Genomic DNA, 18,314 nt, shown 5'->3' on the forward strand with positions numbered 1-18,314 from the left:
AATTGCTTAACCCATACGCGATTGAAGTTTGGTTCTGTCAAAGGGAGATCATGCCTGTTAAACTTGGTCAACTTCTTCAAAACAGTCACCAAAGCCATGGACGAGGGGGAAGACAGTACACACTGCCTACCTTGATCTAGCCAGAGCTAGAAGCATGGCCTCAAACTGAATGCCAAGAAATGAATCATTATCCCCTTTGGGGGGGCGTCCCCACTAATTATCATCCCCTGGGGGGGGGCGTCCCCACTAATTATCATATTAATAACAATGTACTAAGCAAGCGCACAGTCGGGAAGGACTTAGCAACCTGACTTTTGACTACCATGTTGCCTCTGCTGTACGGAAGGCTTTCTACATGGCCCACCTCATAGGCTTTCTACATGGCCCACCTCATAAGTAAAAGTACTTCATCCAGAACAAGGAGATCATAAAAAAAAGTTGTGTAATAACTTACCATAACCTTAGATTTATCTCTCTTCCATGTTGCAGTATTCATTACAGCAGGGAGGTTGTTGCCTGGAGCACAGCCATCCGGCCAGTATACCAAAGTCTTTGCTCCTGGAGGGTACGTGTGATGTCCCTTGTCAGGGCCATAAACAGACATAGGGTATAAAAATGATGTCTGCACATACCCCAGAGTGAACTGTCGCATACAGTAGTACTCCTGTAGGTTAAGAGAGGGTCATAATAGGGAGACCCTTAGACTTGCATGTAGATTAGACCTAGGGTAGTAGGTAGGCTGTGTTTAGTGGGGAGAGAATGACTACGTCCCCAGAGGTAGGCCATGGTATGTTAGTCAGGTAGAGTAGTGGGGCAAGTGAGTGGGGCTGAATACTGCAACATGGAAGAAAAGGGCATCTAAGGTTATGGTAAGTTCTTACACAACTATTCTATGTCCTTCTATTCTCATGCTGCAGTATTCATTACAGTAGGGAAAGTACCAGAGCTTTTGGTAAGAGCCTGGGTGGAGGACTGGGTTCCCTGGTCAATGAGGCATTGGAAAACTGACCTAAAATCCCCGCTCTTGCTCTGGAGGCTAGGTCCAGTTTGTAATGTTTGGTAAAGGTGTGAAACGAAGTCCAAGTGGTAGCTTCTAAAATGGAAGCGTAGTCAATCCCTTTGAAAAAGGCAGCTGAGGAGGCAGCTGCCCTGGTAGAGTGAGGTTTGACATGACCATGCAAGGATTTTCTATGATAGGAATAGCACGTCAATGGATTTTGAGATCCATGAAGAAATGGTCTGCTTGGAGACTGCCTTCCCTAGAGCTCTCAGATGGAAGGTGATGAATAGTTGGTTAGCCTTTCTGATAGGTCTGGTTTTGTCTCAGTAGTACCTCAGTTGCCTGTGGACATCCAAAAAATGGAGAGTCCTCTGAGAAATTCTGTGGAGGAGGGTAGAAAACTTGTAGGTTAATGCTATGGTTTAATGAGTTCATTAACCACCTTAGGCACGAAAGAGGGGTTTAAGTCCTGAAGGCAACTCTGTCCTTATGGAAAATAAGGAGAGGCAACCATAGCGGCTTGTATCTTGGATACCCTCCTGTTGGAGGTGAAGGCCACTAGAAGAACAGTTTTCTGGGTGCATAGTTTCAGGGATACTGAATGAGCTGGTTCAAAAGGTGGTAATGTAAGTTTTCTAGTACGAAATTCAGGTCCCAAGGAGGGTATAGGCTTTCTGGGGGGGGGGGGGTCTGATAGGTCTCAAGGAGGGGGTACATGCTTTCTGGGCGGGAGGTCTGATATGAAGTACCCCTTTCAGCAAAGCTCGACTTCCCATTTGGAAGCCAGAGGTGGTGATACGGGTAGACAAGCTGAGATGGTAGATAAATGGACTTTGACTGAAGAATAAGTTAGCCCTGAGTGAAGTAGCTCACACAAACAGGAAAGGACCATAGGTATACAGCAATAGTCAGAGGGTTCTGGTTTTGCCATTGACACCATTTGGAGAATCAGTTCCATTTAGATACATAATTTTTCCTGGTACTAGGTTTTCTGGCCTCCTGCATAACACAGAGCATGTCCTCTGAGTATAGGTGTTTGTAGGGGATTAGAACCCTATCACCCATAAGGTCAGTTTCAGGTTGTTCACCTGGGGGTGTAGTAGGGATCCCCTGTCCTGTGTGAGCAGGTCTATTCAGTTGGGTAACCTGTGATGACCGCCTTGGCTAGTAGGTGGAGAAGGGGAAACCAATACTGTCTTGGCCAAAAGGGGGTCACCAACAAGATTTTGGGTTTGTCCCTCTGTATTTTCAGGAGGACCTTCTGAATCAGAGTGAAGGGAGGGAAGGCAGAGAGGTACATTTCCTCCCAAGGAAAGAAGGCATCCACTTTCCAAGCTTGTGGATGTGGGTCCCTTGTACAGAATCTGGGCATCTGTCGCTTCTGGGGGGAGGCAAAGATCTGCTTGTGGAATACCCCCAACTGTAGATAAGGTCTAGGAATAACTCTCTGTGAAGCATCCATTCGTGAGGGGGAGATGAAGCTCTGCTGAGTGTGCCTCCCATAACATTCTTTGTTGAGGGAATATACACTGCTAGCAGGTGAATCTGGAGTGATGATGCTAGGTTCTGCTGCACAGAGGATAGGACTTAGTTTCCCCCTGCTTGTTTATGTACCACAGGACAGTCATTGTCTGTGATCACTTTCAGGGTTCCTGGCTGAACAGCTGAGTTGAACGTTGGCAGTGCCATCATTTCCTTGATGTTGATATGGTATGTTGTCTTAGGTTGGACCATCTGCCTTGTACAGGGAATTGATTCTTGTTTATTAGTAGCACTGCACCCCACCTAAAGTCTGATGCGTCTGTGCAGACCTGTAGTAGGGGGGGGCTGGAACCTGTACGGGATTCCTTGGTTGAGGTTACGTGGTGATACCTACCATCTTCAGACAATGAAGAATGGGAAGGGGTGAGTCCAGGGGCTGGGAGTGTTGGCTCCATAAGCATTTTAGGATCCATTGGATGTTTTGCATGTGGAGTCTTGCCAGAGGCAACATGGGTATAAGGGATGCCATGTGGCTTAACATTTTTAGGAATTCCTGAGCTGGCAAGGAGGAATGGGTGAGGAGTTTTTTTGAAGTAGACACAAAGTTCTAGGATTCTTTGGCCTAGAATGAAGGCTTTCATTCTGTCTGTTCTGATCCTGCATCCCACGAAAACCAGGTCTTGAGAGGGGGTCAGGAGAGACTTTTTGTAGTTTATGGTAAACCTTAACTGAGTTAGGATGGAAATTACCTGTTGTAGGTGGCGTAGATGGACTTGGTGGTCTTGATGAATAAGCAGGTAGTCTAGATATGGGTAAATCTGTACAGCATCTATATTATATATTTGAAGTTTCAAAACTTCAAACCTCATACGTTCAACATACGAGCGAAGTTTGAAACATGGAAAATATAATAAAAAAATTTAAAAAAAAAAAAAAAAAAAAAAAAAAAACTTACCTCAATGCTCTGAGCAGGGGGGCAAGCCCCCCTGCAGCCACCACACACACCCTACTTAAATATACCAACTCAGAGATCGCACTTCAGTGCAGAAAAGGGACATTTTCCTATTCTGTGCTGTACAGAGCCATTGCTTTTCACCTTCAAACATTTTAAAGTTCGATCATATGGTGCTGACCATATGACACTCAAACTTTAAAACGTTCGATTAAATAGGGACCCTCTGCATACCCTGTTGTCCTGCAGTGAGCAATGAAGGAACACTCTAGGAGCAGTGGAAAGTCCAAAGGGCAAGACAGAGAATTAAAAATGGCAAGAACCTATTGCCAAGCAGAGGAATTTCCTGCAACCTGGATGTATAGGAATGTGCAGCTAGGCATCCTTCAAATCCAGGGCTACCATGAAAGCCTGTGTTGGTAGGAGTGGTAAGAGCACGGGTAAGGTAACCTTTTTGAAGCTGGGTACCTTGAAAAAGAGATTTAGGAAATAAGTCTAGAATTGGCCTCCATGGGCCATCTTTCCTTGGTACCAGAAACATTCTGGAGTACAAGCCTATCTTTCTTTGAGGGTAGGGTAACTGTTCTATGGTGCCCTGAGCTAGAAGTTGTTGAATGATGGGTGGGGAAAAGGTGGGCTTGGTTTGTAGGTGGCTGAGGAATACCCTGGAAGGAGGGTAACATCCACCAAGTCATGAAATATCCCCTCTGAATGATGGAGAGGACCCATTGTTCTGATGTAATTATCTGCCAGGAGGGAGGGGGAGATGAAGGGATAGGGGAGTGTTTGGGTCTAAGGCTGGGAAGTCACAGTGGAGGTGGTATGGTTTAGACAGACTGACTCTGAAAGGGTGTGGTGGAAGAGTTGGTGGGAAACATGGGAGTAGAGCTTTTCCTTGGTCATCTTCTCCCCTTTGACTGGTGAGCTGGGTATGAGGACTGTCTTCTGACAAAGGAAAGTTTTAGTGGGTAGCTCCTATGGTATATAGAGGATACCAGTAAATGTTTTAGGTTTTGTAATTCTTTTCCCTTTTCTTGAAGGGATTTGAGAAGCTCTGCCATGGCTTGGCCAAACAGGGCCTTATTGCCCAGGGGTGCGTCACGCAATTTTGTTTGTACATCCATAGCAAGGGGTTGTAGTCTCACCCAGGAATATCGCCTCAAAACTGATCCTGATGCAGCAGATTTTGATGAGGCTTCCACAGCATCATAAGTGCACTTGGAATGTCTAGTCACCTGGGATGCTGTGGAAAGTAGGGTGTTGATTTGGCCTTTAATGGGAGAGTCAAGAGCCTCAGAGAGGAGGGTAGAAGCTCTGGTGATGGTATACAGGAAATACCTAGCCATATGTATTTGGTAGTTGAGAGCTCTTATACCCAAAGTAGAGGAGGTATACACTTTCTTCCCTAGTCTGTCCATGAATTTGCCGTCTTTATCCGTGGGGGAGAGAGCGGCAGAAGACAATTGTCTTGACGTTTTGCTAACAGAGACTGCAATAACTGCTGGGTCTGCAGGAGGATTTTTAAAAAGGAACTGGGTTTCTTGAGGGACCTTATAGAAACAGTCTAGAAGTTTTGAAGCCAGTGGTTGAGTCTGTGGACTGAGAAGCAGCCAATAATGCATCCTGGAAAGCAGGTAGCAAGGGGGGCACAGCAAAAGGAGATGGTTGCTCCATTTGTAGTAGTTCAAAGTATCTTTTCCTGGTGTCAGACACTTCTGATGCCTGCCACATAAAATGTTCCCTCATGTGGGATGAGCCATGGTTCCCTCCATCAGGATCTGATGGCTGATTAACCTCAGCTGACAAACCTAAAGTTTCTACCATCCCAGCTTCCATTGAGGCTCCCGGGCGTGATTTGGAAACCAAGGTCTGAGAAGATCCCGGACTTTCATCAGCCTCAAGAACCTGCTCAGACACCCGAGGTGCAGTGTGGGATTCTGGCCTGATTTTCTCGGCCTTCTTCCTTGGCAGCTCATCAGACAGGCCTACTCCACATTACACACAGTTTTAACGCAGCCAGATGGCCGCAAAGCATTTCTGAGACAAAATATTTGCAAATGGGGCAGGACATGTGGTCATGGGCCTCAACTAAGCAAAATACACACTTTTCGTGAGTGTCCTTGTGAGAAATTTGTCTCCCACAAGCACACTTCCCTTTCTAGTTGACATGTACGTCTTAACAGTCATCAAAAGCCAAAGAAAAACCCAACAGGGCACTTCTGTATGGAGCGGTCGTCTGGTCTGGAGCAATAACTTTAACCGGTAGTCTGAAAAACGCGATCTGCTTTCAGAACTCTCAAACAGGAGTCAGACATTCACTGCGGCAGAAAAATTCTAGAAAACATACATGCAGATGTCACTTTTATACCCTATGTTGGTTTATGGCCCTGACAAGGGACGTCACACGTACCTTCTAGGGGCAAAGACTTTGGTATTCTGGCCAAATGGAGGCGCTGCAGGCAGCAACCTCCCTACTGTAATGAATACTGCAACATGAGACCAGAGGACATAATCCCCATACTCCTCCCTTACCAGACCCATTTATTAAGTGCAATGCCCCCTTTGGCATGTACCTTGCCAAGCACACGCAGCAGCTGGAGAGACCACAGAGATTCCTGACCAGGAAAATCCAGTGGATAAAACACTTATCCTATTCAGAGGCGCTAAAAGCCCTGTCCCTCTACTCTGTCTCGTACAGACCGCTCGGAGGTGACCTGTGTCTGGCATACAAGGCTGTCTCAGACCCAGCCTTGATGGACTTGCTGCATATCCGCAAGTCAAACTTCAATCGCGCAACACACAAGCAAGGCCTCAACCTGGTCTGTGACATTAACAGAATTGTTGGCGGGATAGACGTGTGTCCCAAAGACTCCCCCACCTGTGGAATAGACTCCATCTCCATGTCAAGCAGAGTACCTCACTAGCCCTCTAAGAGGAGCCTGGATGACTGGATGGGAAACAGAAAAAACACCCATGGGATCCCACCTGTGTCCCTGCTGGACAGGAGAAACAGGTGCTGACTGTGGGAACATGGGCAAAATTCTTGGCTGGGCTTAGGCCTCTGGGCCAATAGCCTAGTATCGTCCTATGAACATAAGTGTGTGGGGGGGGGGGGAGCAGTCAATGACGTTTCTTTAGCCTGAACTGATGCAGTTGCTTTTATATGATGATGCTGCTGCTGATGTAACAAGTAGCTTAACTGCGACTTCAAGTTCAGTTACCAATGAATAATGACATACAGTAAAGTTAACTTGTATTGCTGCTTTACATGCCTTTTGCAAGCTGATAAGGAAAGCAGAATAGTATAGTCAGGGCATTCAGTAGTTTATGTGCATTGTCTTGCTGTTTACTGTAAAAGTAAACCGGAGCTGTAGATTCTGGTTATCTTTTGCAAGTGGAAAAGCAAAGTAGAATATTGTAGTCAGAGGATTCAGTAGCAGATGTGCAATGCCTTGATACTGTGAAAGTAAAACATTCACTATAACTCTCAATGAGATTCACAAGTAAAAAATGCAATTTATTCACAGAAAAATCGTGGAGGTGAAGGTTTTCACCAGAAAAAGACTTGTGTCCAGCCTTGAAAGGATTAGCTAACCATCAGATCCACAAAGCCTGCAAAGGTGAAGATCTTCAGCAGTAAGAAAGTTCTGAAGCTTTTGGTGCCCAAACTGCCTCTTATATGACTATGCTTGAACCAATAGCAGTTCAAATGTATGGAAGGGAGCCCTAAAGCTTTGAAAGCTAGTTAGTATTCATATACCCTAAGGAAGGATATAAACTATATATAGCTTACACAACTGACCATACAGAAACTGGACTATTAGAGAAGGTAATGGCAAAGAAGGCCCTGGTTAAGCAACATCTGGAGTACTGCCGTCATTCTTTAAGACCATACCAGGAGTGCACATCAGGGTACTGGAAAGAATCCATATGAATGTCACCAATAAATTGTGACGGTAAAGGATGGAAAAGATATGACGACAGAGAGCCTCTTCCCATGGACATTCAAGAACACTAAGAAACATGTTATGGGCTCAGAAAATCAAGTCAGAGACTTGTGATGAGGTAATCCGAAACAGTAACGACAGGGAGAAGAGGTACATACAGCAACATAATGTAAGAACTAACTACTATCCAAATGTCCTTTGTAGCGAGAAATATGAACTCTTGGAATAGACCATCAAATGAGTGAAACAAACTCAGAGATATTCAACATAGTATGTGGCAAGCAAAGAAAGGGCAAGACATAAATGCATTTGATAGTCTGCCTTAACAGGCTTGTTCTCTTCCTGTACCAAAGCAAAAAGTAATATAATCCTTAAACAGTGATTTGTGGCGGGGCCCCTCCACCTAATGTATAAATGAATCAACATATTTTAGATAATGACCAGCAAACTGGAAGTAGCTGAAGTAGTAAACCAAGTCCGCTTACCTTTCTTTTCACTTTTTTTCTCTTTTGACTTTGCCCTGTCCTTCCGACGACGCTCTCGAGATCGAGAACGTGACCTAGGCACCTCTGGATGCTTGTAATCCCTGACCTTGTCACGATCCCACTCCCTCTCAGCCCGAGTGCGCTCTCGATGCTCCATTTCCCGTTCCCTTTCAGCCCACTGATCACGTACAGCACGCTCTCTATTACGCTCTCGTTCTCTCTCCCGTTCACGTTCTCGCTCTTGCTCACGAAGGGCAAGGCGTGGTGGTGGTTCTTCCAGTTTCTTCTCCCCTGGTTTCTCAGAAAGCAGTCCCTTGTGGAAGTCAAGCTGTGGAAGAATGAATGAAAACCAAAGAGGGGGACACTTAACAGGATTAATGCATGATTAGCATTACTTTCTGAGCTAAATTAACAGTGGTTTACAGCTATCCACAAATTACAAGGCACTCACCATTACACTGCAAAGGCTGGCACTATATTTTTAGCATCAATTTTACATCAGATATGGTCTACAAAATGTGAACATATTCTCCATTTCTTCACTAAGCATCTAATAAGAAGTTTCAAAGCTGCTAGACCACAATAACAAGAACATCCCAAACTGAAATTTCTCCAAATGTGAATACACGACTTATTTATTTTTTAATACAGGGGAACCATCCTGCACCCTCATATGGGAAGGCAAGCCACCACTTCCATGTGTGTACATATACAGATGTATATAGATATTCACACACATATAAATACTGTATATATACAAAGACTAATACACATCTCTGTAAATATACATACACAACATACGCATTACAGATTTTTCTCGACTCAACTCTTTCGCAGAAAAAGAACGGAGAAATACAAACTTTGCATCACTGTCAGTACTGTGCACCAGCAGCAATTTCCAACATATAACACAATTAAGTTACATGTCATGAAACTATACCTGCCAAGTTAAAACCTCTTTCAGCTTGCATATGACCAAAGATAGGAAAACACAATTGGTTTTGATGCTATAGCACAAAATTCACTTCGGACTGTCTCAGACATTTAATACATTACAGTGAATTTCTCACTTTATGTTAGCTACATACATACCTCATCTTTCTCTGCAAAGTCTACTGAGAGAAACTTGGGGTTGGACTGCGGCCACCTCACTCCATGCAAAGCATTTCTGGTGGTCAGAGCTTCATCCATTGTGGAATACTATAAATATGAAACAGTACATCAGAATGCTGCCTACACCTTGGTGGCAATTTTTAAAAACTAGAAGTGTACTGCAAATTAAGAATAAAACAGGGAAGTGAAATAACGTACATAAATGCACATTGCTTAATCAGCTTCTTACCAGACAGCACAACCCAATATGAGAAACCACAAAGTAATAATTTGGAAATTAATAAATAGTTAGATGCTTAGTTATTTCCCAGCAAACAATGATGAAAGTCCCCAGAATCCTCATTCTCCAACAGTAAGTTTCAGCAGTCGTGTGCCATGCTAACCATACTATGTACTTAAACTTATTAGAAACGCTAACCATCCAACCCAGCACCATATTCATGGGTGACTAATTACCCCACTAATAACTGGGAATCCTATATGACATCAAACGTACATGCACAGAGATTCCTGAATTTTGTAAACATAAACTCCCTGGGCCAGATGGTCAATACACCAACCAGGGGTGGAACCATACTGGATCTGGTCTTCACTAAGATGGGAGATTGCTGCACATCCCCTACTGTAATACCTTCCTTGGTAAAGTCAGACCACAAAAACGGTCTATGAAGTAAAAATAAATCCTGGACCCCCAGCTAAACCTGGAATATTCAGGAACTATTCTAAGACTAACCTCATGCTACCAAGTGAGAACCTGGCAAAATTCCAAGCCCCCATAAACCCTGAGAACACTTCTGCCTATGCAGAGCTGTTCACAGAAATCCTGTACAAGCATGTTAATAGGTGTATAAAGGCAGCTGTATCCACCAGGAAGAAGTACAGAACTCAAAAAAAAAAAAAAAAAAAAAACACAAGCCACCCTGGTGGAATCACAAAATCATTCACTTGTATAAGAGAAAGAAAACCATGGCAAAAATCAGGAAGTGCAACACTCAGCAGAATAAAAGCACTCTCAAACTAAAACAACTCAGAGGACAAGTAAAGTCTACCAAAGCCAAATTTAAGGCAAGTTTGGCCTCCCAGACCAAGGACAACCACAAAGTATTCTTTAGCCATGTCCGCGGACTCAGAGGCAATACACAATTGCGTGCAGAGATCATTGTAAATGGAGCCACCTATACTGAGCTAGAAGATATAGCAAAACCTCCTGGCTGATGAATTCAGCTCCAACTTTACCCCCCCCCCCCCCAACCTTCCCTCAGGAAATATCATCAAATATAACTCCCTCTACAAATCACTAAGGAACAGGTCCCTTAATGCTTGCTCTAAGATAAAGAACACTGCATCAATGGGCCCAGACAATATCCTAGGATGCTTTCTAAATAGCATGAAAAAGGACTCATCAGGGCCTCTGAAATTACTATTTAACTGTAGCCTTCAAACAGGCTTTGTGCCTCATGACTGGTGAAAGACAACAGTCATCCCCTTCTGCATAAAGGTGAGCCATCTGCAAACCCTGAAAACTACAGAATTATAGGTCTCACTAAAATTGTTTGTAAAGCCATGGAAAGAATCATCATGGAGATGATCAATAGAGATGGAGTAAACCTCCAGACACTGGACCCAACCCAGTTTGGTTTAGTCAAGGGGAGATCATGCCTACTCAACCTGGTGGACTTCTTTGAGAAAGTCACCAAAGCAATGGAAGAGGGCAAAGTCGTTCACACTGCCTAACTAGACCTGGCCAAGGCATTTGACACAATATCCCACTCGAGCATTGTTGACAGACTCAAGAGGTTAGGTACAAACCTGTACATCACCAGGTGGATGGCCAACTGTCTCACAGACAGGACCCAGGTAGTTAGAATCGGGGAGTCCACCTCTACAAAGAGGCCAATCACAAGTGGAGTCCCTCAGGGAGCAGTCATTGGATCACTCCTTTTTGGCATTTACTTCTCAGAAGTCAAGGCCAATGTCAGTGGTCTCTGGTTGACTAAATTTGCAGATGATTGCAAATTACAAGCGGTCACGGAATCTCCACCGACACAAAAGTTCTACAGGAAGGACCGACACATAACTGGTGTCAGAACCACGGACAAACTAAATGCCAAGAAATGCATAATAATATCCTTTGGGAAGTCACCCATCCCTGGTAACTATCATACTGACAATACAGCCCTTAAAGTTGACCCAGTAGTCAGAGACTTGGGGACACACAGATAGTAATCTAGCCTTTGACCATCACGTGTCTACAGTGATGATGAAACCATTCTCTGTTAAGTAACTTATAAACAAAGGTATAGCAATCCAAGTTCCACTGTATTCAGCATTCACTAGACCTATCACCAAGTACAATGTCCCCTTTGGTATGTACCTAACCAAGCATAGCCAACAATTGCAATGTCCACAGAAGTTTTCACTACAAGAATACAGAGCGCAAGTAATTTGTCCTACACAGACCGCCTCAAGGCCCTATCCCTGTATATAGTCTCTTACAGGCTTTTGAAGGGAGACCTATGCCGGGCATACAACATGGTCAGAACCCACTTTGATGGACCTTCTGCATATCCACAAAACAAACAGCACCAAAATAATCCATTCTAAAGACTTAAACCTTGCCTGTGATATACAACAGGATCTGCTGGAGAGAAAGTTATGTATCCCAGAGACTAGCTCACCATCCATGTAAAGCAGAGTCCATCACTAAACCACTTCAAGTGCAACTTGGACAACTGGATAGGAAACCAGAAATTCATCCCTGGTTTGGCACCTATGTCTCTAATGGACACAGGTAACCTGTAAATGGTTCATCTCCCAAGCCACTTCTTACACTTATCAAGGGTAGCAGAACTGGTCAGAGATTTGGGATGCATGGCTAGGCTTAAAAAGGCCCCTGTGGACATTAGCCTAGTAAACACATATGAACCTATTGACTATAACGTGAAGCAGAAACTTTATAAGCGGCGCAGAAAAACTCAAAAATTAAAGATGAAATAATAGCTAGAATTGGTCACATTAAAAAAAAAACAAACAAAAAAAAAAAACAAAGCAGCACATCTTTTGCAGAGCCTTAGACTACAAGGAGAAAAAAAACCCTCACCGTTACATAACAGTGAGACTTTATCTTGTCAATCCAGAAACCTTCTTCTATTATACTGCCAGTTCGATTCAGGAGTGCTTTCAGCTGTGCCAGAGTGAAAGGTCGAACCTGCAAAACAGCATCACAGTTTAAAAACTCATTTAAACTCGGCAATGATATAAAATTTACAAAGGATCTGCTGCAAAAATATAGCTTAACCAAAACACAGCTTAGCCTTAATTTTTCCTGCTATTCAATGCAACACACCTCTTACATGAGGGTAAAACAAAAAAGGGAATACTACTTAGGATCTGGATGCACATCTTGCAGATCATGGACCTGCATTTCTCACATGGCCCTAGAGTTCCTTTACTCAGTTTAATATTCATAAGTTTTGCTGGCTTTTTTCCACTGTACAAATCAAATGAAGACAGGCTTGTACTACTAAATTCCTTTTTTTATTTTAAGCATTTATTCATTTATACAGAATGTATTCTCTTGCTGTTGCTTCAACACAACCTCATACTTGGGTGTATTTGGTTGCTTCATTTTGTGTGATTTGACAACTAAAGAATGATCTACCTGCAGTTCTAATTGTGCTTTATTGCTGTACTGTTAAGATCAGACCACAAACATGAAGCAGTTTTGACTTTTACCAGTGCACCTTCAACAAACCAGACTATGTCCCTTTCCTTTTTCCATTTACGTTAGTAAAGTACAGGTACGAACACTCAATTCAAGTACTTCTGCATATGCCTTTTTCCCCCATTTATTCTGTATGACAAACATGCTACAATTCTCACTTAAGATGCAAAGTGGCTATAAACACTGCCTGGCATGCCTGACACTCAAAATGTTGGGCTAAACTGTGCGCAACACATCACTTTTGTGTAACTAGTAGTACATGATAAATCTGCATGTACTACAAGAAGTCATACCACCCTCACTTGTTCAGTGTGTGCACAAGAGTTCACACTACCATATTAAACTATGCAAAAGATGCATTGGGTTTAACAGTTGCATGTGTGTAACAATGAGGATCCTGGTATACAACAGTAAAACATCTATACTTGTGAATGCCTGTAGTTACTGTGTACTTATTTATGAACTGATAGCGAGTTTGGAATGGAAAGGGGGGGGGGGGGGGGGAGAGAAAAAAACTTCAGGACAATTTTCCTACATACCATTATACAGCATCTACTAAATATGCAGGCCTTTCCAAAGATTTTTTTCTACCAAGTGTGCTTAAACACACACACTCACATATACACACACACAAATTTGTTAACCAGGTGAGCGAGTTTGTCTACTGACAAACAAGAAGTTATGTACTCACCATAACATTCAATGTACGTAGTCCATCTTGCTTCACATTCTTACCAGTGGGTTCGGAGCCAAAACTCAGCTCCGACTTGTCCATACTCTAGCTCGAAGTCTTCAACGGGCTCGTGGCTAAGAGGTATCCCATGCTGCAATGCACCTATCCCCCAGATCTTGTTTGCTGCGAGCTCACATACACACACACAAACACGCTGAGAGGAAAAACCAACTCAACACATCAAGGAGGAGTGCTGAAAACAGAGGCTTGACCTCTAGGTCCTCCAGGAGGGGGTGGGTGGGTTAGTAAGAATGTGAGACGAGATGGACTACATACATCAAATGTTATGGTGAGTACATAACTTCTTGATATTATGTAGTCCAATCTCGCCTACATTCTTACCCGTGGGACAGCGTCCCTAGCACCTAGACCTTGGGCGGCTCACTGGAAAATACTCCTGAGCACTGTGGAACCAAATGAGGATCTGCCCCTTGATACCAGATCCAATTTGCAATGACTAATAAAGGTGGGAGGAGATGCCCAAGTAGCTGCAGCACAAATATCATCCATAGACATCCTAGCCTGAAAGGCAGTAGAAGTAGACACCGAACGTGCAGAGTGAGCCTTTACTTTGAAGGGTAATTCCTTGCCATTTGAAGAACAGGTGAAGGAAATGCAGATAGAAATCCATCTGGACAAAGTTACTTTAGAAACTGAAGTCCCTAGTCTATGGTCTAAAACCGAGACAAAGAGTTGATCAGATTGCCTAAATTCTTTTGTTCTATGTAAATAAAAGCGCAATTGTCTGTGGACATCTAGCGGATGAAACCTAAATTTTGCCTTGTTAGAGAATTGAGGGAAAAACGCAGACAGCTCAACAGACTGGTTGAGATTGACCAGTGAAGCAACCTTAGGTGTAAAGGAAGGATTAGATCTTAGCAAAACCCTATCCTTGTGAAATACCAAGTAAGGGGGCCGAACCTATAAAGCTTGAAGTTCAGAGACCCGCCTAGCCGAAGTGATGGCTATAAAAAAGACAGTCTTCCAAGACAAAAATTTAATGTCACAGGTTGCTGCAGGCTCAAAAGGAGGCGAGGTAAGCTGCTGTAGCACAAAATTAAGGTCCCAAGGTATAACAGGATCAAAGATCAGAGGTCAAAGTAGCATAGTCTCTGAGAAAGGCCCTACAAAGTCTGTGCGCCATTAGATTGGGTTCATTAAAAACATGGGAAGTAGAAATGCCAACTGCACTTTGATAGTCTTGCAAGAGGCACTAGCATAATCGTGACAGCCATGGTCCCTAACAACTTGAGGACCACTTTTGCCTTGACCTTCTTCAGTGGTAGTAGAGCATAGACTTGCCGCTGCAAAACCTGAATTCTCTCTTCTGGCAGGAAAACCCTCATGAGCTCGGTGTCTAATTCAGCACCGATAAAGGTAACACGCTGCGAGGGCAGCAATGCAGACTTTTCCCAATTCAAGGTGATTCCCAGACTTTAGCACAGTGCAATAGTGGCGTCCCTGGTCTGTAGTAGTAGATGCCTGGTGGTGGCAGACAGGAGCCATTCGTCCAGGTACGGAAACACTTGAAATCCCAGACGTCTCAAGTGAGCCGTTATCACTGCAATACATTTGGTGAACACCCTGGGGGCTGTGGTGAGACCAAAGGGCAGGGCGCAAAACTGAAAATGACTGGCTACCAGCCAGAAGCGTAGGTGACTTCTGGATGCCCTGTCCATTTTTATATTGTACTAAGAATCCTTGAGGTCGATGGAGCACATCCACACATCTTTTCCTAATAACGGGAGAATTGACTGTAACGTGACCATGCGGAACTTGGACTTCTATACATGAAGGTTCAAACTGTTGAGATATAAAATGGGTCTCAGGTCCCCTGTTCTTTTCGGCACCAAAAAGAATCTGGAGTAAGTCCCTAATCCTACTTGGTCTGAGGGGACGGGCTGGATGGCTCCTTTTAACAGCAACTTTTGAACTTCTAAGGTTGCAGAATCCCTATGACTGGGTGGAACGTCTGGGATTCTTTTGTTTGGAGGAGGAGATGAAAGAAAGGGAGTATGATAACCTCTGGAGATTAACTCTAATATCCACTCGTCTTGGGTGATGCCTCGCCAGGCTTCTGGGTATAGAGAAATGCGACTCCCGACTGGCTCCAGAAATGCACAGTCGGGCCTCCTCTCAGGAGCGCTGGTAGGGAGAGCCACGAAAGGAATCGCAGTCCCCCTGGTTAGGCGGGCCTCCTCTGCCTCTAGGGCTGCGTCTACCTGAATTTCTACCCCCTCCTCTGCCTCTGGAGGGGGAATCACTCAGAGTCGTGAAAAAACCTCTGCGATTTTCTGAACCACATTTTTCCACCTTTCTGGCCCTTGGGATAAGGTCTAGAAGGCATGGAAAAATGGACTCCCATGGCAAACAGGGTTTTTCCTTCATGCTCGCACCTAGTGAGAGTATCCTTCACCTTGGTTCCAAATAAGGATGAACTGTAAAAGGGGGCATTGGTGAAGGTAGACTTGAAGGCCTCAGCGAAGTTGCACAGGCACATCCAGGAGTGACTCCTGAGAGAGACTCCGGAACCCGCAGCCCTGCTCGCTCCATCGGCTGCTTACGAGATCAGCCTCATGGAGGAGTCGGTAATAGAATTTAGGGTGGACATCTGAGCAGTGACTTTGAGCCACGGCATCAGAAATGTTATCCTGTAGAGAATCTCCCAACTTCTTTAGAAGATCTTTGGAGCCGTGTAAAATGCAATAAGTTCAGCGACCGCAGTGTAAAGGCCGCTGAAGAGAACACACACTTCCCAAACCTGTCCATAACCCAGAACTCCTTGTTAGGGGGATGGACGGTAGATGAAGTTTCTGCAAGTTCCTTCTTGGTGGCTGCTGCCACCACCATGGCATCTACTGGAACGCCTTTTGTAAGAAATTCTCTATCAGGGGAAGCGGACAAAAACTAGTTGGGTCTCCTAGGGACCAGTTCCAGTGTGTCTGGATTTTCCCACACCTTTCGACAAACGAGGTCCAGGAGCTCGTCGAATGGGGGAGAAACCCAAGAGGTGGAGGGTTTGGACCCAAAGGCCTTCAGGAACATAGACTCCTCCTCAGAAGGGGCTTTAGATGGCCAGTCGCCTCTGTGTCTCAGTATTTCCAAGATATCTGAAAAGGAGATATCATCAGAAGACAACTTAGGGAACCCCTATGACTCCTCGAGGTCGGTATCAGACGTGAGAGACTCACCTTGGGAGTTGATGTGCTTCCACTTGCACACACTCTTTCTGGGTGGCTCCTCAGATAAAATACCCGGGAAGGCCTCAAAGCTGGGGACCACTCATGGAGGTATCCTGAGGCCTTAGGTCTCCGCTGTCCCTAGATAGAGGGTGATCTGATACCGATATCGGTGCTGGAGGGGGAAGAGTGTCGGTACCGTAAGATGCAGCTGACGACCTGGCCAGCACACTCCTCATGACCTTGAAAGCTGAGCCCCACAGCTCCAAAGGTCGACTAACCACAGAAGACACCCTCGGAACCAATGAAATAAGGTCCGAAGCTGATGTCGGGTCCACGCTCACCCGAGCTGAAGCGCCGAGGGGAAGGTTCGGAGCCGAAGATCGACCCGATGCCTCCCCCTCAGCTCAGACTGGCGAGCTGTAAATCCTGGATGGCGCCAACGGGGTCAGAGCGGAGATCGGAGCAGAGATACCAGAAGGGGCTACTGGAGCCGATCCTCGAGGCATCAGACGGAACAGACAGCTCTGGCTCCGAAGAAATGTCCGGAGGAGGAACAGCCAAAGATGAAGGGAGGACGAGCTCTGGAGCGGACTGGGCCGGAGCCGAAAGCAATTTACCCAGCACCGATGACTGGAGCAGTTTCCTCACCAATCTATTGATATCGCCATCGGAAAGTGTCCTGGAGAACCTAGAAGACATGGTCGGGGATCTGGATCTCCCTACAGGAGACCTACGAGTTGGAGAAACCGGTCGAAAAACTGGAGACCGGCTCTGAAATGACAAATCTGTCACCGGCTCCAATAAACCTGAAGCAGATGTAGACATTAAAGCACTGTCTTCTGTCAGCCCTGAAGCCAGTGGAGCCGAAAAAGCAATTGTAGTTTCAATAATTTCCTCCGGTGGCTCCGAGGAGACTAACGGAGCTGGAGAGCATTTAAGAAAATTTTTTGTCCATCTTTTTGTCTGGTTTGGAAGGAGACTACTTGGAACTGGAAGATCTTTCCAAATCCTCTTCAAAGGAAGGTTTCAGCAATCCGCTTATTAACAGCTTGTTCTGACAGAACAAGCAGGATTCCTGTAAATGAACAGCCCCCAAGCAATACACGCACACAGAGTGCTCATCCGTCAAAGACATCTTGTTGTTACACTTAACACACTTTTTGAAGCCCGAAGGCCTGTGCTCTTTAAACTCCTTAGACATGTTAAGACAAGAACACACAGACACAGGGGAAAACAGTAGGGGGGCACCTTCACCACAGAAATCAAAAGAGCGCGGGAAACTAGAGCCTCCAACTCAAACGGCCTAGAGACCACAGGGTAACCACAGGGAGGACTAGGTCCTCCAAGTTAAACAGGCCTAGCCCAGGAAAAAACCGGAACAACAAACAGTCACACCACAAGGAACACAAGGAACCCGTTGACAAAGGGGATTAACCTGCTACACAACAAGAACAAAAACAACAAAAAATACCAAGGAAGGACTAGGTCCTCTAACTGAAACGGGCCTAGCCTGTAAACACCAAGGGAAACAGGATACCAGAAAAGTTCAATAAACCGGTTAGAAGCAAAAAACACACACTAGCTATTAAAATCGCTTTTGGAGCTATAAATCAAACAAATAATAGAAAAAAATTGTACTTAGCCACGGCCAAGAGCAAGACCACGTCCAGTGACAAAGCAGAGATCTGGGGATACC

The 18,314-nt window shown here is 44.8% G+C and overlaps 1 protein-coding gene across 4 annotated transcripts in view; it reads right to left on the minus strand.

The window, feature by feature from the left end:
• The window catches only part of ACIN1 (apoptotic chromatin condensation inducer 1), a 405,577-nt gene that overhangs the window by 177,454 nt on the left and 209,809 nt on the right, over positions 1 to 18,314 (minus strand). For all 4 annotated transcript variants that reach the window (XM_044057793.1, XM_044057795.1, XM_044057797.1 and 1 more), the window contains exons 8-10: positions 12,080 to 12,187; positions 8,959 to 9,066; positions 7,867 to 8,194 (exon numbers count right to left, since the gene is read on the minus strand). In XM_044057793.1, coding sequence (XP_043913728.1) covers positions 7,867 to 8,194; positions 8,959 to 9,066; positions 12,080 to 12,187 — 544 coding nt within the window. The remainder of the gene's footprint in view (positions 1 to 7,866; positions 8,195 to 8,958; positions 9,067 to 12,079; positions 12,188 to 18,314) is intronic.

Source organism: Protopterus annectens, chromosome 16.part0, assembly GCF_019279795.1.
Source record: "Protopterus annectens isolate FY-2018-M chromosome 16.part0, PAN1.0, whole genome shotgun sequence".
NCBI classification, from domain to species: Eukaryota; Metazoa; Chordata; order Ceratodontiformes; family Protopteridae; genus Protopterus; species Protopterus annectens.